Source organism: Rhinolophus ferrumequinum, chromosome 9, assembly GCF_004115265.2.
Source record: "Rhinolophus ferrumequinum isolate MPI-CBG mRhiFer1 chromosome 9, mRhiFer1_v1.p, whole genome shotgun sequence".
Classification (NCBI taxonomy): domain Eukaryota; kingdom Metazoa; phylum Chordata; class Mammalia; order Chiroptera; family Rhinolophidae; genus Rhinolophus; species Rhinolophus ferrumequinum.
Window position 1 is genome coordinate 81,097,119 of NC_046292.1, and position 19,813 is coordinate 81,116,931.

Below are 19,813 nucleotides of genomic sequence, written 5' to 3' on the forward strand. Positions count from 1 at the left end.
TTGCACCAACCTAGAACAGTGTATCAACACCTTTACCAGCATAATTTTAGTAGCATTAGAAAAACATATTTTTCCAGGAAGAATTTAACCTCCCTGATCAAGATACGTCTTCTGGAGTATTTGTACCTTCCTCTAGATCATCGCCTTCTCTTGTTATCATGGCTGAGAAAGAGTTCCCTGAGTATGGTAAATTATTTTGATGTTTTAGGTGATCTTCCAAAATGATCTGTAATAATAATAATAATGGTTTTCAAAATGGCATACAATGATGTCCAACCATAAGATGTGCCCTACCGGCATTAGTAAAGTGTGAACAGGAGGAAGGGATTAGGCAGGAGAAGACAACAGATGGGTTGACGCAGTGGTTCTCAAACTTCAGTGGGCATCACAATTCTGTGAGGGGGCCCCCTCAATTCCGTGAGGGGCAAACAAACTCTTCTGGGCCCCACCCTCAGAGTTTCCAATCCAGTAGGTCTGAGGTGACACCAAGAGTGCACATATCTAACAAGTGCTTGGCTGTAGCTAACACTACTTTTGCTGGTTAGGGTTCCACACTTTGAGAACCACTGATTGGTGAGGCAAGAGAACCTGGCATGGCAACAGTGCCTTCTCATGATGAGGTTTGGGGCAGGAAATGCTGTTTCTCTGGCTACATGAAACAAGATGGCTGATTTAAACCTCAGAGAGGACAAGAAACCAGGAGGTTGCATTGTTTAACCATAGATCATGAAGATGAACTTATCACAAAGGACAATGGGACTGGAGAGAGCAGCAGGGTCGAGTGGAGAAATAAAACCTGAGTCAGATGCAGACATGTAGAACAAGGTAGAATCAGATCACAGAAGTTGGAGAGAATAGAATGCAGAAGTGAATGCACGTCAGTGTCATGAATATCAAATGGGTAAATGCAGACAGCAGTGGATCTAAGGTACAGAACCAGCCACGGACATTGCGCCAGCCTTATTCTCCTCTTCTCATGAGGCATAAGAAATGGAGACGTGGGTAGAGTCAAGTTAACACCACAACAAGGAGAATGAAGGGAAAGGTGAGACTGAATTAAATCACTCAATTCATAAACACCTGTTGAGAGTCTATAATCAATGCATCACATACCAGCAACTGCCGACCCTCTCAATGACCTTGTGAGGAAGGCAGATGTTTTCTATTAGCTCCTAGGATACAGGGAGCGACTACTGCCCAGTCTGCTGCCTCGTCCCTGGAGCTTCACCACACCCTGTCTGTGTCTCCTTCCGTAAGCCAGGCAGGCATCGGGCCAAATGCCAAGGAGGAAACAGATGTGTCCTGGGGAACAGAGTGGACTGGCAAGATGCGATGAAGAAATGCAGAAAAGCAGACACACAGAGTAATTAGTGTGAGCTAGCTGGTTGTGAGAGTTGGGGAAAGAAGCCAGAGGAGTTAAGTTAAACCCTGAGAAGTGGATGACGAAAAATAAGAGGTGAAGGAAGATAGCAGGCTTGTGCTCAGAGTAGACGGAGACCACATATTAGAGGAGGATCTTGTCTTGCACAGAATTTTTTAAATATTCTAAAAGTATGATTTATATAAAATTTGTGATCCAGAGGATTGGCCTAAAACATACATTAAAAATGTCTTTGTTTTGTTTTAGTTTGTTTAGGAATTGTGTCCACTTATAACTGGATGTCACCTTTGTGACTACATTCAAAGTGATTTTTTGAATTATTGTTTTGTTATTGTTTATTTTGCTTTAGACATACTCTAGTTTTAGGGTGACTGACATCAGTTTCTGACCAATTAAATTTTCTCAAAACTTAAGGTTAGCCTAAGTTTTTTATATAGATGGACGTCACCATGGAAAATGGGCAACTAGAATTCTTTCAGGTTCTCAATGGATACCTACGTAATAATAGTTTCTTAAAAAGTTGTATGAAAGACAGACATTTTGTGGTGAGTAGGCTCAGGGTTCATGATTCTTTAAAGGTTAAGATAAAAACATATTAATATTAATTCTGAAAACCAAAAAGTTCTATAATGTAAACTTAAGCTCAGCACTGAATCTTATTGTCTAGGATATGCATCATGGTTTATATAGAAACCTATGTTTAAAAGTATGTTTCTAGTCTTTCTTTAATAAATAATAGTTGAATATGAGTATAAAGAATTGCTCAAAAGAATTGTTCAATATCTATATATAGAATCATTACAACAATAAATTTCACACAGATTAAAAAACTAAAAATAAAACTTCAACACTAGCCTAAATAGTGTAAAGGTGTGTGTGTAGCACTCACATGTGAGCACATACATATTTATTCAGGCTGTGCAAGAGGGAAGCAAGATGGAGAGTTTTGACTTACTCATAAAGCTTTACTTTCATTTGCAAAATAAAATGCTATTCACCAAATATAAAACGAACCCAGCAAAATGGGGATATCTGGGCTAACCATAGCTAATAAAAAAATAACTATTTCAAGTTTGAAGAGTATTTGTACAAAGAAGTAAAAATCAAGTCCCAGGTGCCACTTGTCAAATGCACAGCCTTGCTAAGAAGGAGAGAAATGTAAATGAAATGACCATGTGGCTGCCGCAGATACAAAAAAATGTGTTTGAAACAATGTCAAGCACAAAAACCGAAACGGAAAACAACATGTACATGTTGATTATAAAAACATCAAAATGAAGAATGGATACAGGTTGGCAAAGTTCTGAACTGTATTTGGCAAGATATAAGTAGGGTTTAATGATTAACTGTTTTTCTGTAAAAATACTTACGTTTCTAAAAAAACAAAATCTGCAGGCCACTTTGTTAAATTAAAAAATAATAGTGTTTGTTAGGGGAAAACCTCTTCCTCATCCCTCATCCTGATTTCTTGAGGCATTTTCTAAGCCCTCATTTCTGCCCATCTCCTTACCTCTCTCCAGTTACCTCACTGCGAGGGTGCAACCACTGGGCCCTGTTTCTCCACCAGGTGGAGCGAATCTACCCAAATGGTAAGCATAGGGGCTGCAGCGTAAGTTCTTCCCTTTCCACCTTGGACTAGTGTTGATTCAGGACTCAGACTTTCTGTTTTGGGAGGCTGATTTTGAGATCTAGGCTTGTGGGGATGGCACGAGCAGAGAGTTAGCAGGCACATCAATGACTTCTTTCAAACTAGCCTTTATCAGTAATAAAGGTGATAGCCTGCACTTTAATCTCTCACTTGTCTTATCCCTAAAATGGTTCAGAAACTCAGGGAAGAAGAGTGCTAATATTGGGCCACTCAAATCCTTTACAGTCTGTGGCCTCAAGGGAAGAGGATGCTTCTCCATCTCAGGTAAAAAGAAATTGAAGGAGCCACTGACAGGCGATAGAAAGGGATGCTGTTATGAAAGAACCCATGCTCTCCTGGGAGGCCTGCTTCTCAGTCAACAGCTGTGCTGGTAAGCACCCCTGAGTCATTCTCAGGAGAGCTGGGGGCGGGGGGAGAGAGAAGCAGCAGGTACACTGGACAAGGGCAGATTCTGAACACAGGAAGAGCTGTATTCTTGTTTTTGCCATCACTAGCTTTCAATAAGTCACTTAAGTTCTGGGACCTCAGTTTCTGTCCCTTGAAAACAAAAGGACTCTTAGATGAGACCCAATTTCCTTCCAGATCAAACTATTATCTGTATGACAGTTGGAAGAAATAAGAAGTCTCCACGTGCCAAACAAAACAAAACAAAATAAAAAAACTTGCAAATAAGCCTGAAATAACAGATAAGCTAAAATAGCAAATCATTTTTTCATTTAGATTTTCTTTTTCTTGTATGACTTATTCTATTTGGGCATATTACATCAAGAACTAGGAAGTACATTGATGGATTTCAGGTTTATTTTTAGCTAAATAAAGTTTTTTGTTTTTATTTTAAAAAACTGGTACGTAAAGTTTTAGTATAGAGCTAGAGGTTTGTGCTCTACATAAAAAGCTTCTACATAGTAGAAAGACAAGGAAGAAGAAAGGAAAGGTGAAAGAGATGGTGAAAAAACATTTCTGGAGTGTTTTGAAGCATTTGGAGCATCTTCAGTATCAAGAACTACGCTGGACATTTTATGTATAATAGTAATTATAACAACACCTGAAATGATATTTTAGGAATTTATCATGTACCGTGTTTCCCCGAAAATAAGACCTAGCCGACAATCAGCTCTAATGAGTTTTTTGGAGCAAAAATTAATATAAGACCCGGTCTTATTTTACTATAATATAAGACCCGGTCTTTAATATAATATAATATAACATAACATAATGCAATATAATATAATATAATATAATATAATACCGGATCTTATATTAATTTTTGCTCCAAAAGATGCATTAGAGCTGATTGTCCCGCTAGGGCTTGTTTTTGGGGAAACAGGGTATGTGCGAGCTCATTGAAAATGACTTATTTTGAAATTTTAATTCCTTAAGGATAGCAAAAGAACAATATGGCAATCCTTTATAAACAAGACTTAGTTGTCAGTTAAAAGTCAAATTCTGTGACTGTAGTACTTGTAGAGAAGCATAATAAAGGGCATTATGGCTACGTTTATGCTTCCATTGTAAAGAAAAATCACTATGTAACTCAAGTGTCATGTGACAATTTGAAGCTGAAAACATTACGAAGTGTTAGCTAAACTGCATCTTTGTCATACGAATGAGTAGAATTTACACATGCACGCTTGTGAAAATTCAAACACATTTTAATTTCCTGATGATCATCAATGGCTATACAGTTGACCCTGAACAATGTGGGGGCTGGGGCATCGACCCTCGTGCAGCTGAAAATCCACATGTACCTTTTGACTCCCTCAAAACTTAGCTACTCATAACCTACTGTTGAACAGATAACCTACTGTTTCAGCCTTATTGAAAACATAAGCACATATATTTTGTATGGTATATGTATTATAAACTGTATTCTTACAAAAGTAAGCTAGAGCAAAGAAAATGTTAAGCAAATTATAAGAGGAAATACATTTACAGTATGTATTGGAAAATAATTCATGTATAAGTGAATCCGCACAGTTCAAACCCATGCTGTTCAAGGGTGAACTGTAATTAAAGAAAAATAGAAAAATGAAGTCATACGCTACGCAAATAACTACCTTCCTGAAGACAGGTATGAAGAGCTCATGCAAGCGTTTGCTAATTGGTTTTTCCCTTTGAGACAAGAGTGTTCAGACTATTCCATGTTCTTATTTAGTTTCTCAGACATGCCCTTTAACCAAAAAAGCACATATTCACAAGTAACCCATGGAGCGGAGGGTGCTTTCTGAAAACGTTCACTCTGGTGGTAGTGATCCCGAATTTTTGTGAGCCATGACACAGAGACGTCATCCAATGTTTTTCTGACATCGACCCACAAATTGTGCCATTTTAGCAACAATATACTGTCATGGGCCACTTAACATGGCGATATGTTCTAAGAAATGTGTTCTTGGGGGATTTCGTCGTTACATAAACATCATGGAGTGCACTTCCACAATCCCAGATGCTACAGCCCACTACACACCGAGGCTGTAAGCATAGCCTGTTGCTCCTAGGCTACAGCTGTACACATGTTACCGTACTGAATATTGGAGGCGATTGTAACACAATGGTAATTAATATCTGTGTATTTAAACATATCCAAACATAAAAAGGTATAGTAAAAATATGGTAGAAGATAAAGAAAGGGCAGAGATACAAAGAAAAAACTGATAGTTGCTAGATGGAAGGGGTTGGGGATGGGGGAGAAGGTGAAGGGATTAGAAAGTACAAATTAGTAGTCATAATATAGTCATGGTCATATGAAATACAGCATGGGGAATATAGTCAATAATGTAGTAAAGATTACGTAGGGTGCCAGATGGGCACTGGACTCATCAGGGGCATAAGTACACCTGAAGCTGAAGTAGAATAATATTGAATGTCAACTATAATTATATATATATATATATATATGTATGTATATGTATATATATATAGCCACAGGATGTGGAGTACAGCATAGGGAAGATAGTCAATAGTATTGTAATAGCTATATATGATGTCAGATTGGGGGAGGTTATCACTTTATGAGGGGTGTAAATGTCTAACTATTACATTGCTTTGTACACCTAAAAAAAAAGGAACATTGATTAAAAAAAGATAAAAAATGGTACATCTGTACCGGATTATTTACCATGAATGGCGCCTGCAGGACCGGAAGTTGCTCTGGGTGAGTGAGTGAGTGAGTGTGAAGAACATGACTGCACACTGCTGTAGACTTCATAAACACTGTACACTTAGGCTACACTAATTTATAAAACAACATGAGATTAAATCAAGCACAAGTGAAAATGAGGCAATCAAGGGATGTAGTAAACAGGGCATCTATGAGGCCGCTGCTGACATTAGCACGGCTACTGTTTTACAGAAAAAAGTTTTTTATGAGGAGAAAGAATACACTCTACAATCATGACAAGAAGTATAGAAAATGCATAAACCAATACACGTAATTTATTATCATTATCAAGTACTATGTACTGTCCAAATTGTATGTGCTATACTTTTACACAACTGGCAGCAGGTTTGTTCACACCGGCATCACCACAAACACGGGAGCTACGATGCCACTAAGCAATAGGAATTTTTCAGCTACATTACAATCTTATGAAACCACTGTTGTATGCGTGGTTCCTTGTTGACCAAAATGTCACTTATACAACACATCACAGTACTGAGAACAATAGAAAGTGTGTTCATGGTCTCAGTAAGTGTGTCGCACGGAGTGCTCCGTATCCACTGGGCAGGCTGAGAGTGCTGCTTCCCCAACACCTTTCGCCAGGGCTCCAGATAACCTGCAGAGGTCACTGAATTGATTTTTCACTGCTCTGGAGAAAGTGTAAGACGGACACAGAATATCGTGCCTGCTTTACAGCGGACGGGAAGGCAGCATGGGAGGCTGTGCCCAGAGAAAAGTGTCTGTGGTCCACTGTTGATCAAAATGTCGTTACGCAGCATATGGCTGTACAGAGCTTTGAAAAAGCTTCTGCTAATCCCAGTAGCTCTTTAAATCACTGCAATTAAAGCCACTAGCAGTTTTCACAGTCAGTAAAATGATATGCCAAGCAATAGTTACCTAAGAAATAATTTATCTAAGGAGTTTATTAAAGATTAAAGAGCTTTAAACCTAAGAAGTTGGAAATGACTCCCTGGAATTTGTTGACTTTCATTGGAGATATTTTCTTCAATTTGCCTGAGTTCAGGGAGTTGATTTGATTAAACAAAATGGTGCTAGATATTATTCTGTAGAATTTTAAACATACATATAAAGCAATATGTGCCTATTAAATACTGCCTATTTACTGAGAATGTATTTGACTTCCAAGCATTTAAAAAGACTTGAATTGAAAAAGTCTTATTTATAAAACAAATCCCTCACCCCCTCTAAAAAAAAACAAAAAACCCTACAGTCTCTTTCTCTGACTCTTCTGGTGCATTTTTCTTTCCCAGTGAGGAAAAGTCATCGTGTGTGTGTGTGGGGGGGGGGGGGGGGGGGGGGGGGGGGAGTAGAAAAGGGGGAAACAAAGAGAGAATGTGTGTGTGTTTAAAAGTATCTGCACCACCAAGATTTAAGGCAGACACTGCAGGATTCTGTAGGATCAGGGAACCTATATTTTCAGAATCCATGTCAGAGAACCTTAGGGTTTATCTTTCATCTTTATTTCCAGCCAGAAGTCTTTGGATTATCCTGACCAGCTTAGATGCAGGAGCAATTTTGCAGGAGCCATGAGGTTGCTTACTGTCTGATACAGGCTTCTTTGTGACTCACAGAACCCTTTTGAACCTACCTTGAAAATCTGTGTAAACTATTTAATCTCAAAACTTAATTGATTCTGTGATACTCTGGATGATTTCATACATGCAATGGAATGGTACATGTTTTTGTGCTTTCACTTTGCTTTTTAAAATTTTATTGCTATTGTTCTGGATTTAATATCCTATTTGGATGTTAATAGTCTTTTCCCTCTGGTTTGGAGACTTTTGCCTAAAACATTAAATAGGCAGATTGCAATGACTTCCTATCACTAAAGTGGCAAAACCTTGCATAGGTTGTTTCAGTTGTGTTTCCCTGTAACAGTTTCCTGCCAGACTTGTCAGCATTTGCTGCCTTTTCCTGGACCTCATGGTCAACAAACCACTGCTCAGGTTAATTCTTAGTGCGTCCCCAGTTGCAAACAACTCATTGTTTCAAATTGTGGTGTGTGTTTCCTAGAGTGGTTTCTTTCATCTGCTCTGGGGGTACAGGTAAGCCTCACCAAATTCATATCAACCCCATCAGTTCTTCCATTATCTATGATGTAAATTTGATGTCTCTGACCACGATTTCCAAATAATGACTCTGGCCGCAAGGTTTGCAGCTGAAAGGGGATTTACCATCTTTCTATTCCTGGGCATTTGGATGTCAAAAATGCAATTGGGACAGGGAGTGAATACAAAATGAATAGAATGTCACAGTTTCTCTCCCATGCTATCATATGAGAGTGTGAATCTCACAGAATTATCCATCGCTGTGCAGGGGGCCTTCCGTAGTTAATAGGGAAGCCCAGCCAAGATGGGAATCCGAGATTTAAACAAATTCTTAATGGCTAGAGTTGGGGCAGGAAAGTGTTATTTCAAAATTTAAACAGCTCTGTTTCTCTAGCTGAGCTCTGTAGGAAGGGACCCACTAGCCACATGTGGCTGTTATTTAAGTTAGTAAAATTAAATAAACTTTAAAATGCAGCCCCTCAGTAAGGCTAGCCACATTTGAAGTGCTCAACAACTGTTTGCGGCTGGTGGCTGCTGCCCGGGCCAGCACCGCTGCAAGTTCCACTGGATAGCACCGCTGAGAGTGGACTTGGAAATCACAATGATGGGACTCATGTATATGCAAACGTGAATGCATTTCTGGAATTGAGTGGTTAAAATGTTTTGTTAAACTTGTCTACATCTTAACTAGTGGTCCGTGTAGTGGATGATAATCCCTTTAGAGAAACTGCAGTGGTGGGAAGCCTGGAGCTTGGGGAGAGGTGACGTGCCCCACCCGGGAGCAGCAAGACAGAACTACGCAGGCAGACAGGGCCTTTGGAGAAGTCCCGTAGCCTCATAATTGGGTCTCAGCTCTCCTGGACGGAATCAGGGAGAGTCTAGGCTCAGGTGAAGGGGAACCAGGAAGGGAAGGCAGGCTGAGGAAAGGCAGGCTGAGGAAAGAAGAACAGAAAAGCAGTACAGACCAGATGTCTGGTGGAGACCATGGCTAACATTGAACGAGCATTTATTCTGAGCAACGGCCTAAAAGCCCAAACTGGATTATGTCCTTTGGTCTCCAACAACCCTATGAGAGGACACGCAAAGGCAGAATGGAGTTGAAGGGTCTGCCATTCCATGAGTCTTCCCACGGATACCAGGTGGACCACCTGGTTGGTTCTAGATGCCTTCAATCGAGCAGGGGGCTGGGAGTAGCAAGAGGATTAGAGAAAAGCACAGCCTTGCTGGAGGAAGTAGTCTAGGGTCCGGGAGATACATTCAATATGAAAGCAGGTCCAGAGAGATGGAAAGCTGAGCTGTACCTTGTACAGACAGATAATGAGAAAGCTGGGACCAGAATCCTGGGATTGGGGCTTCTAGGAGAGTGCTTTCATCTTATAGATATTTATACAGGGGTTAAGGCCCCTATGACTTGTTTGACTCTACACAAATCCTAGGCGAAAGTATGAAGTCAGGAAAGTTTTTCTAAGTCTGACCAGCTTTCCTTCTATTAGCTACTAGCCTGCTGAAGTTTGGCTTGTTTCCTTATCACACACGTCAGTGCGGGTCAGTGGCTGTGGAGTGATCAAGTGTCAGAAGGCTGGGGGCATGTGGGCAGGGCGGTGACGCCCCCAGGCCCAGGGTGCCCTGCCCTGCCTTGGTATCACAGGTGGGGTCCAGGATAGGCAGTTAGAAAGGGTGGTACTGGGGTGGGTCTTCCAAGGATACGTCGTAGTAGTCAGCAGCTCTCCAGAGTTGACTGTCTCTGCAACACTTAGTTTTATGGAAACAACTGTCAAAATAGGGCATAAAAATCTCTGGTGGTTATCTCCAAAAATTCTAGTCAATGAGAAATGAGAGTAATTCTGGAGAGGCTTTCGGGCAAGCTTTTTTTGCTCTTAGAAAGTGATGCCAAGAAGTGATAGCCCTGTCTTGTTCCTCTGGATGTTGTGTCTGTATGTAATGCTGGAATTATGGTGGCCACCCTGTTCCTATGAGGGGTTGCAGCCCGAGGGCTGCATTTCTTACCCATGCTTATGAGTTAACTAACCCTGGAGCTGAACTTTATTATGTGAGGTTCATTCGTTCATTCACTCACGCATTCATGCAATAAATAGCACATGAACACTGACAAATGCCAAGCATTGCTCAAAACCTGTGGAATACTTTAGAGGATAAAATACACAAAGACCATTGGTCTAAACTGACTTACTGCTTCCGCCTCCTTGAATTAGGTTTTTTTTGTTACCTGAAAGCAGAAGCATCTTAACTTACATGCTGCTGACTGCATACGGGCTTCACAGGTCACTAAAGAGGCTACAGTTAAACAGCACAAAAATAATCAATAGAATACTTCTTAGTCCTTATCTCACCTGTGATACCTGCATTGCCCCCGCCCCCGTGAACCACAGCCTCTTGTCCTGGCATCCACAGTGCTACACCTTTTGGTTTATTTCCTATTTTTGGGGGGCTACTTTTCAGTCTTTGAGGGTTCTTTTTACTCCCACACCATTTTTTTATTTTATTTTTTATTCCTAGGTCATTCAGTGCTGGGGTTCCATGGGGGTTTCTGTCTCTTGTTTCCTCATTCTACATCTCCGAGAAACGTCCCTAATTTATGAGTTCATGACCATTTATATGCTAACAATTCCAAACCTGTACCTCCCTCTTGAGCTTCCAATCTGTACGTTTAGTAGCCTGCTTAGACGTCTGGATATCTGATTCAATGTGGCCGAAGCACGGCTCTGGTTGGTGCCCTAAGCTCACTTCTCTTGGGTTCCCCGCTCAAGCAGTGAATGTCCCCTGTATCTGTCCATCCAGTCACCCAAGCCGAACCCTGAGCATCAGCCACGCCTGAACCCTTTCATTCACTCCCCAGATATAAGCATCCAGGGCCGTCTTGATGCCATCTTCTGTAATTCTCCAGTGTGTCCTCCCCAGCTCATACATCCCTTCCACCCTCCGTCCTGCCACCTCCCATCACGTCATCTGAATCCCAGCAACAGGCTGCTAACTCGCCTCCCTGACTCACGTCTCGGTCTCCCTCCAAGTCCTTCTCTCCGTAGGCAGAATGATGAGGCTGCAAATCTGATCATGTAGAAAACCCTTCCAAAGCTCCTCACTGCTCTAAGGATGAAATATTCACACCTGATAGCGATTTCCTGCCTGCACCATGCAGCCCGCGTCCCCTTCACCTGACATGCTGGACATTCTCACTCTCTGTCTCATTCACTTATCCCAGCTCAGTGCCTCCACGGTACCAGTCCCTCTACTTGTAACATTCCACCTACCCATCCTATCTCCCCTACGGTAATCCTTGTCACACTTCAGTGTGATACCACCCCTTCCAGGATGCGTATCTTCCCTAAGTCTCCAGGCCTGGGTGCGTGACTCTTCACCGTGCCCCTGAACACCCTGTACCATCCCCGGCATCCTGTTGAGCACCTGAACCCATTCCAGCGCTGTAAGTTCCGTTGGCCAGGGGAGCCTGGATTGTCCTGTCTGGTATTTCTGGTGCCCAGAATGGTGCCGGCAACATTCCAGGCAGTCAGCAAATCGACCAGCGGTGAATACATCTACTGGGGAGGGCTTGCGCACCGCCATAATAATTTCATTCATTTTTTTGGCTTGGGGGAGTGATTTTCCGAAAGAACAGTGTTGCTTACGAGAATTTTGATCACAATTTCTCTTTACTCGCTTTATTGTTTAAACCACCTTCCAGCTACCGCAGTAGGGACAAGCCACTGTGTCAGCTGCTGAGGTGCTACGCAAATGAGTCTATGTCACCCATGCAGAAAGTGAATACTCTTTTCATTTTCACACAGCTACTCAAAATCACAGCTTTCATAAGATGCCACTTCTAGGTGAGACATCAGAAACAGCTACAAATGTGACAAAATAACAGTGCCCGGTACAGGTTGGGAAAAGCATTTCCCATAAATTTCTAAGACTTTGAAAAGGCTGCACACCTGGGACACCAGATAAACAACGCGATTTCAGAAGGCTCGGGCCCACTACATTTGTCTCTTCTTATACAGAGGAAAATTTTTATTTTAATTTTTCAAAAAAGATGATGGCCTTTTAATTTAAATATCAGGCTCGTTTCTCTTGAATGCCAGAGAGGGGAAAACATGCAGCCTCTGCCTAAGAGAGCTGTCCATCTCAGCAAGGTGCTGTTTGTGTTTATAATTAAAAATCACACTTTCTAAAATGTTGGTCTAACTCAATTAAGGAAGAAAAGCACCGTCACTGCACTTTATTATTTGCTGTGAAACGGTGTCTCTGTTTCCCAGGACGCAGGGAAAAGTGCAGCTGCTCACTGGCACACAATCCGTTCTATTCTCTGTGCCCCCTGCAGCGGGGTTGTCTTTGCCCCAGGTCTGGTGTAACTGGGGTGAGATGCAGCGGTCTCAGCTACATCACCATGTAGCTGAGAATGCACCAAGCACATTCTGGCTTCATGCTCCCATTTAGGGTGTGGACCTGTGTAACACGTAGGGGCGATGTCACATGAGTCCGTGGTGGAGAGATGGTTTCCTGTCCCGCTCTTGCCTTCCTGATAAGTGATACGTATATATGTATGTGCATTAAACATACCCTTCCTATAGTGAAGCGAATGACATTGTGATAGAATTGAGGTTGCCCAGAAAAACCCAGCCATGCAATTGCCTTTGTTATCCCTAGTATTCTTTATTTCTTTTCATCTTTATTGAATGTATTGCGGTGACTTTCGTTAGTAAAATTATATAGGTTTCAAGTGTACATTTCTATAATTTTTTACATACAGCAGTATGTTAATCTGTAGAGATGATCTGTAATAACCACTAATGGCAGTTTATTAAGATCTTCTGACTACCAATAGGCAACAGATTACCAAGTTTTCCTGTGTTCCTATAAATTCCAAGTGGAGGATATGGCCTGAGCAGGGTTTTTCAGAGTCCGCATTCACTGTCTCCAAACCCCTTGGCAAGTCCGTAACCTCACTGGGCTTCACCTGCTTCATCTCTATGTGGGAAAACCTCACAGTAGCTAGGCCGGGTGACCTCTTAAAATCCTTGCTAAATCCAAGAAATAACATCACTATTTTACTAATGGCCAAACAGTTCACTGTTTTCAGGATATCTTTCTCCGTAACACTTTTTTAAAAGCCACTATTTGAAAGTAGAGTATTTAGCATATATATACATAAAACACATAATATAATATCGCCTATTTAAATAACTGGCAATAAAGTTTCATGGACCATAAAACTGAATAAACAAGGGGGATCAGAGTTCCCAGTGTTCTGGATTTTGCCAATAAACCAAGTCAGGCGAGCATGCAGAGAGCCTCAGGCTTGCATTTGTTCTTTCAAAGACATTTACTGAGCATCAACTATGTCCCAGGCACTGCTGTAGGCTCTCGGACCATTCAGTGAACAAAGCAGACTAAGACCTTGCCCAGCCTAGTGGAGCTTACATTTCAGTAGGGAGGGACAGAGGAGAGAAAATATTAACATAATAAATAAGTAATTTATGGAGTGCGTTTGAAGGTGGTAATAGATAGGAAACAAACGAACAACAACAGCAGAAAAACTAAGGACTTAGGGAAGGAGATCGCAAGGACTTAGGGAAGGAGGTGGCAATTAAAAATCTGGTGGTCGCAGGGTAAGTTTCACAGGAACCATGTGGATGGAGAACTGGCCGAGGGGGTCTGGGAAGAGGGAGTGGCTAATGCCAACCTCAAAGGCTCACAAGGTGCCACAGAGACAAAGTTACCAGGAGGTACAGCCAGGGCTTTGAAGCACCTTAGGGGTTGGAGATCGAATCACGGGAGGCTTTGTAGGTTGTAATAGGAACATGCAATTTCTCGGAGTGAAACGGAGCCACTGCAAGCTCTGAGCAGGGGGTGATGGGCTCTGACTGACAGAGAACTACGAGAGAGACAACTGCACTACAGAGGTTTTAATGTAAAAGGAACATACCGAGCCAATTTAAAGAACTTAAGAGCTCATGAATTAGGTTACAAGTCGTTTTGAAGTACTAGTAGGACCAATGCCCGTTTCAGCCGCTGATCCTTCACTTAGGTCTCTGTGCAAGTATCACCTCCTCCAGAGGTTCTCCGTGATTGTGCTTATCTAAAATCATTGCCCTCCTGACTTTATCTCCTTACTCTGCTTTGTTTTCCCTACACAGAGCTTATCACTCCTTGACCATACGTCATATGCTTATTTGATTACTTCCTATTTCCTGTAGTAGAATGTAAACTCCGAGAAGGTGAGGATTTTAGTTATCACTGACACCTAGAAGACCACCTGTCACAGAGGGAGTGCTCACTACCAGTTTATTAAATGAACGAATGAATGTCCCAGGAGTCTAGAAGAACCCTTGAGTTTTAGTTTACAAACAAACAGGTCACAAGATTGGAGTAATAACTGTCTATCAAAATAAAAATAGCCTGTCTATCAAATTATAGATTATCTCTCACCAGTAGTTGGTTTAACCTTTTTACTATTTAGAGTGATGATGGTTCATCTTAATGTTTACATTGTGTTCTTCACTAAACTGCTATATCTGTGTTGTGGAAAATTTAGAAAATGGGAGAAAAAGAATTTATAATTTTATGTCCCTACTACATCACGATTAACATAATTAAAAATTTTTTTCTTATGTAGTTTGCATACTTACATGGCCTCAGTATCTCCAGAGATAAAATAATTTTCTCTGATTTTTACACTTTTATCTAGAGCTCCTTTTGGACTCTAAACTTATGTGATTTTACCTGGAAACCAATAAAAACAATCTGAGCTGCTGAGCAGCTTATGCTCTTCTAACATACTCCATTAAATGAGGGATTCCTGTGCTAGTTCTTATAGACATTTGCGATAATTTTCGTTCTTCAACCCAAGCTCTCACTTTGCCTGATTTGAATTTATTGACGAGTTTGGGATTTTAACCCACTAAGAAAAATATCAAGAGTTTTGAGGCGCTCTATCAGAATAATAAAACCTCCTTAATTCTGAGTTCACCCTGCTGCCCCAAAAGTTACAAATCTCAAGTTGATACAGTTTATTTTTATACTTTCTATGAATGAATGGGGGTATTATTAAGCAAAATCGATAACATAAAGAAGTTGGAAGAGAAAAGCTTATCGACCAGAGATAAACTGTTTTCCACCACATTAGCAATATCATGCCCCGAACAGTATAACTGCCATGTAAACACAGGCCGGCCCTCCCAGGCTGCACTTGGGTGGATGGGCTGACACAGTAATTACAAATCAATGTGCAGCTGTCAGGGACCACGCATCCCTGGTGGAAACGATCTCGCTGCCAAGTGACCAGAGTCATGTGTGCTAACACAGGAGGCGGTACAAAAGGAGGAATTACCATCCAGCCACTATGAAATGATAGCTCCAAATCGATGCAATGTATCTTTGAAAGGAACAACTTGAAAAATGATTAAAACCTCTTTGCCACTTGCTGTTCACTCAGGTTGTGGCAATAAAATTTTATTTGTTTTACCCACCAGAATTCCAGATACAGCAAAGTGAATGATGCTGTAGAAAGAGAAGAATAAATGACAGGGAAATGAGCCATTTGGAGGCTAAGGGAAGACAGAGCAGAGATATGAGAAAGAAATTGAATCAGGCCTCAGGGGACTGGGTTCTCCTTGGCCACTCACATTGGTAAGACCATTCTGAGGGGGTTAGAGACCTTTGCACCTCAGATAAAAGGGGACCATGATGTCCCTTCTTAACTCCTGGGCCTGCTGACTAGCGTAAGGCATGTAAAGTAAAGGGTTTCAAAACACATAAAGGATGAGATGATGGTGACACTACCACTGATAATGGTTATATTAACAATTTCTTGATAATTTATGGGATGATAGCCACTATTCTAACTTTACATGTTGTTATGGACTGAATTGTGTCACACCCTGACCAAATTCATATGCCGAAACCCAAACTTCCAATGTGACAATAGGTGGAGAACGGGCCTCTAAGGAGGTAAATAAGGTTAAATGAGGTCCTAAGGGTGGGACCTAATGCAGTAGGACTGGTGTCCTCATAGGAAGAGGAAGAGACACCGGGAGTGTGTGTGCACAAAGACCAGGTGAGCACACAGTGGAATGGCAGCCATCTGCAAGCCAAGGAGAGAGGCCGCCAGAAGCCAATCCTGCTAGCAATTTGATCTTGGACTTCCGGCTTCCAGAACTGTGAGGAAATAAATTTCTGTTCTTTAAGCCACCCAGTCAGTAGTATTTTCTTATGGCAGCCCTAGCAGACTAAGACACATGGGTTATCTCATGTAATCCTCATTACAAAATATCCACACTTTCAAATAAAAAACTAGGAGCACAGAGAAGTTATGCAACTGGACTAAAGTTGCACAGCTGGTCAGTAGTGAAACTGCAATTCAATCCAAGCAATCTGATTCCAAGTCCCATGTTCCTAACTGCTCATGTAATGTAATATAAAGTAACACGATTAATATCCACAGTGGTACAAAATGGACATTTTATCAGAAAAACCCATAGCAAATATAAATTTTTACAAGTACTATGCACAATGGACTTCTAATTTTAGTCCCTTTCTTCTTCTCTTCTCCATCATCCAAACAATAAATACTTTTGTGAACCTTTTTTAGCTGAAGCATTATTTGAGGCTTGGGGATCTGGCAGTATGCCCATGAGGTCCATGTTCTCCTGGACTTGACATGGTAGTAAGGGAAGGCAGCCAGCAACCAATCAAAAAGCAGACAGAAATAAGTGCAAAGACAAAAATAAAACAGGAAGTTGTGGTGACAGGTGGGGCTAGACTGGTGCTTTCCTCCACAGCCAGCTCTTGAGTGTGCACTATGAAACAACTGCAAACAGGCCACAGCCCTGCTGTCAGGGCACTGCTAAAGCTGCCATGGCATTGGGAGGCCCCAGCCTCCAGGCCCCCCGTTTCTCTGCAAAATGAGGCTTTTGTTCTAATAGTCTATGACTTCTTTGACTAAGTTACTTAGGCAATGCTTACCTTAACCCAGGTTCTAGGGTAATGGCAATAGTAAATGCTTTAGTAAAATGTATTTTCTACTTTAGAATATTCCTGGTGTTTTACGGTGAGAGGTAGAAAGTTTGCAGGAAGAAAGGAGGGAGGGGATGGGATCTGAACAGACTTTAGCTGTGACAGTAAATATATCTAAACACTTATTATATAACATTATACCTGTAGTCAGACACCGTCTATCTCTCCTGGGGAGTGAATATGAAGAAAGCAGCTTGGGATGAAGCATGACGATTTAAGGTCAATATATATAAGTAAGGGTTTGAGGGGTTGTACAGAAAGCAAGACTCTGGAGAAAAGCGTCAAAATTATGGATTCTTTTTCCCTGGAGAGCTTAATCAACCAGAGAAGTTGTGCTTGGTGTGGTCTTGCTCAGAAGTAGAAGGATAAGCTGGTTCCCATAGGAACTCCTTGGCTCCAGGAGGCTCTGACAATTACAGAAAGCACAACTTCACACCCTACTTCTGGCATCCCTTGCCACTTAGGGCAGGGCAAGAGCAGTGCCATTTCCTCCGTGTCCCATTTCAGGGCAATTTGTGCGAAGAAAAAAAACTTGAAAAGTGCCTCCAGGAAGCCCCAGAACAGGAATGGATGGGTGAAAGGTACCAGAGGAAGAAGGACCAACTCACTGAAAACAGTGGCATCAGAGGGATGCACTGCAGGTAGAAACACAACCTGCCTTTTTGTGTTAGAACACACACCGGGCACACAGAAGACGTACAAAACCCTGGTAAACGGACTATTGTCAGAATTACAAAATCACCCTGACTATCAGGATGGATCTTTAAAGAAGAATACGTGATTTAATAATCTGGCCCACCAAATGCCATCAGCCCCAAACAACAAGCAGGCCTGCAACGGACAATTCCTACAGATGACTGTAACAAGATTGGAATCAACAGCCTGTCATGTCACGTAAAGCCTTAAGTGAAGTGTGGCCCTGTGAGAGAGGAGAACAAACGCGATGCAAAAAAGGAGTGAAGAATATTTAATACACTGTGTAAACCACTGCATGCATTTGGTTTGAAGACAGTAATTCAATAAGCCAAAGACACACGATATTCATTGGCAAATACTTGTGGACACAGTCACAGAGCATTTGAATCACTGTAACTATTAGCATTTGAAATACCTTATGTGGACAGTCATAGTGTATAATTTTATCTGCTTTGATTTCTTCTATTGTGGGGAGGTGAACTGCCAAAAGAAATCGGTTTGGGAAATTCTAGACGCTTGTAGATTTTTAACATTTGTCTTGGGAACCCCCACTGCCTGAAAGAGACCAAGCAATTAAATTCACCCCAGCTGTGTGTGTGCGAACACCAACAGGCTCACAACCGGCACCTACATCGTTCCTGGGGCCACCTCATTTTTCTTAGCATCCTGTGGTTTGATTTCAATGCTGAGAACAAGGGTGCCTTTTTCCCCCTCCCCTAATATAACATTGAGAGCTTTAGCGCTGTCTGCTACATTCTCTTTTCTCTCCAGAATTGTCTGCAGTTTTAAAGGTACAAATCCTGATGAAATAATGCAGAAAACCTGTATTAAAATCTGAGAAAATATATACACAGATTCCACGCACAGCTTTCTGGCCCGTGGAGAGTGGACCAGTCCCCTTACCTTTATCATAAATTTCCTTCAAGACCCCTCGTTTTATTAGCTCCTCTCTGCTTTGCCTCATTGATATTTTCCTTTCCAGGGCTATAAGCAAAACACAAACAGAGAAGCAGTTGTGAATAAGTAACAGATTTTTTAAATGAATCATATTTTAATATATTGAGATATATTGTATGGGAATCTTCTGTAAATTCCACTGTACAGGTAATGAGACCTGTTAACATTTTTGATGCTATGATGAGCATTTTAATTAGATATTTCATTTAGCCCTCACAACAATATTCAAATTACTTAAGAGATAAGCATTATTGTTTCATTTTATTTAACCCCGATTTATGGTTGAGGAAACTGTAGCAGAGAGAAGCTCAATAACTTGTTAGAGTCACAAAGTCACTGAGGAAAGGAATCAGGATTCAAAGGCAAAAACACTACGTCCGATCTCGGTTTAACCTTTGTGTCATAGTGCGTTTTCCTGAGAGCCACATTTCCTCATAGGTGGGATTTCTGTTTTAATGATCTAGTTCATGCAGATCATGTCTCACTGAGGACCTTTTTGCTCCCCAGCTATTAAAAAATGGTATGAAAATATCTCCTAAAGAGCTCCCTGGATGGAGGGACAGGGAACCTCCAGGGGACAGCTACCACTGCTCTCCTCTCTTCACTCCAAATTGGAGCACGTCAAGCGAGGAATGGACGGCTCAGTTTCCAAATGCACCTCCACCGGGACCCACCACTCAGCTGAGCCAAATGCTCCGGCAGGTGGCGGCTCACGAAGGGAAGAGGAAGCATTTTCTCTTGGATCCGTGGGCATGATGGAAGGTGATTCAAGTGGAAAAAGGGCCCAGGAGTGGAGCACTAAGGGGCAGCACAGGGCAGGCCTGTGGCTCAAGGTAGCGTGGGGAAAAGGAGCAGAATTTGTGGAAGCAAGCAAG

General features: G+C 41.6%; 1 protein-coding gene across 7 annotated transcripts in view; it reads right to left on the reverse strand.

The window, feature by feature from the left end:
- The window catches only part of PHACTR1 (phosphatase and actin regulator 1), a 502,857-nt gene that overhangs the window by 84,530 nt on the left and 398,514 nt on the right, over positions 1 to 19,813 (reverse strand). For 6 of the 7 annotated variants that reach the window (XM_033114677.1, XM_033114674.1, XM_033114680.1 and 3 more), the window contains one exon: positions 18,885 to 18,965. The exons of the other annotated variant lie outside the window; for it this stretch is intronic. In XM_033114677.1, the coding sequence (XP_032970568.1) occupies positions 18,885 to 18,965 (81 nt within the window). The remainder of the gene's footprint in view (positions 1 to 18,884; positions 18,966 to 19,813) is intronic. 7 annotated transcript variants of the gene reach the window in all.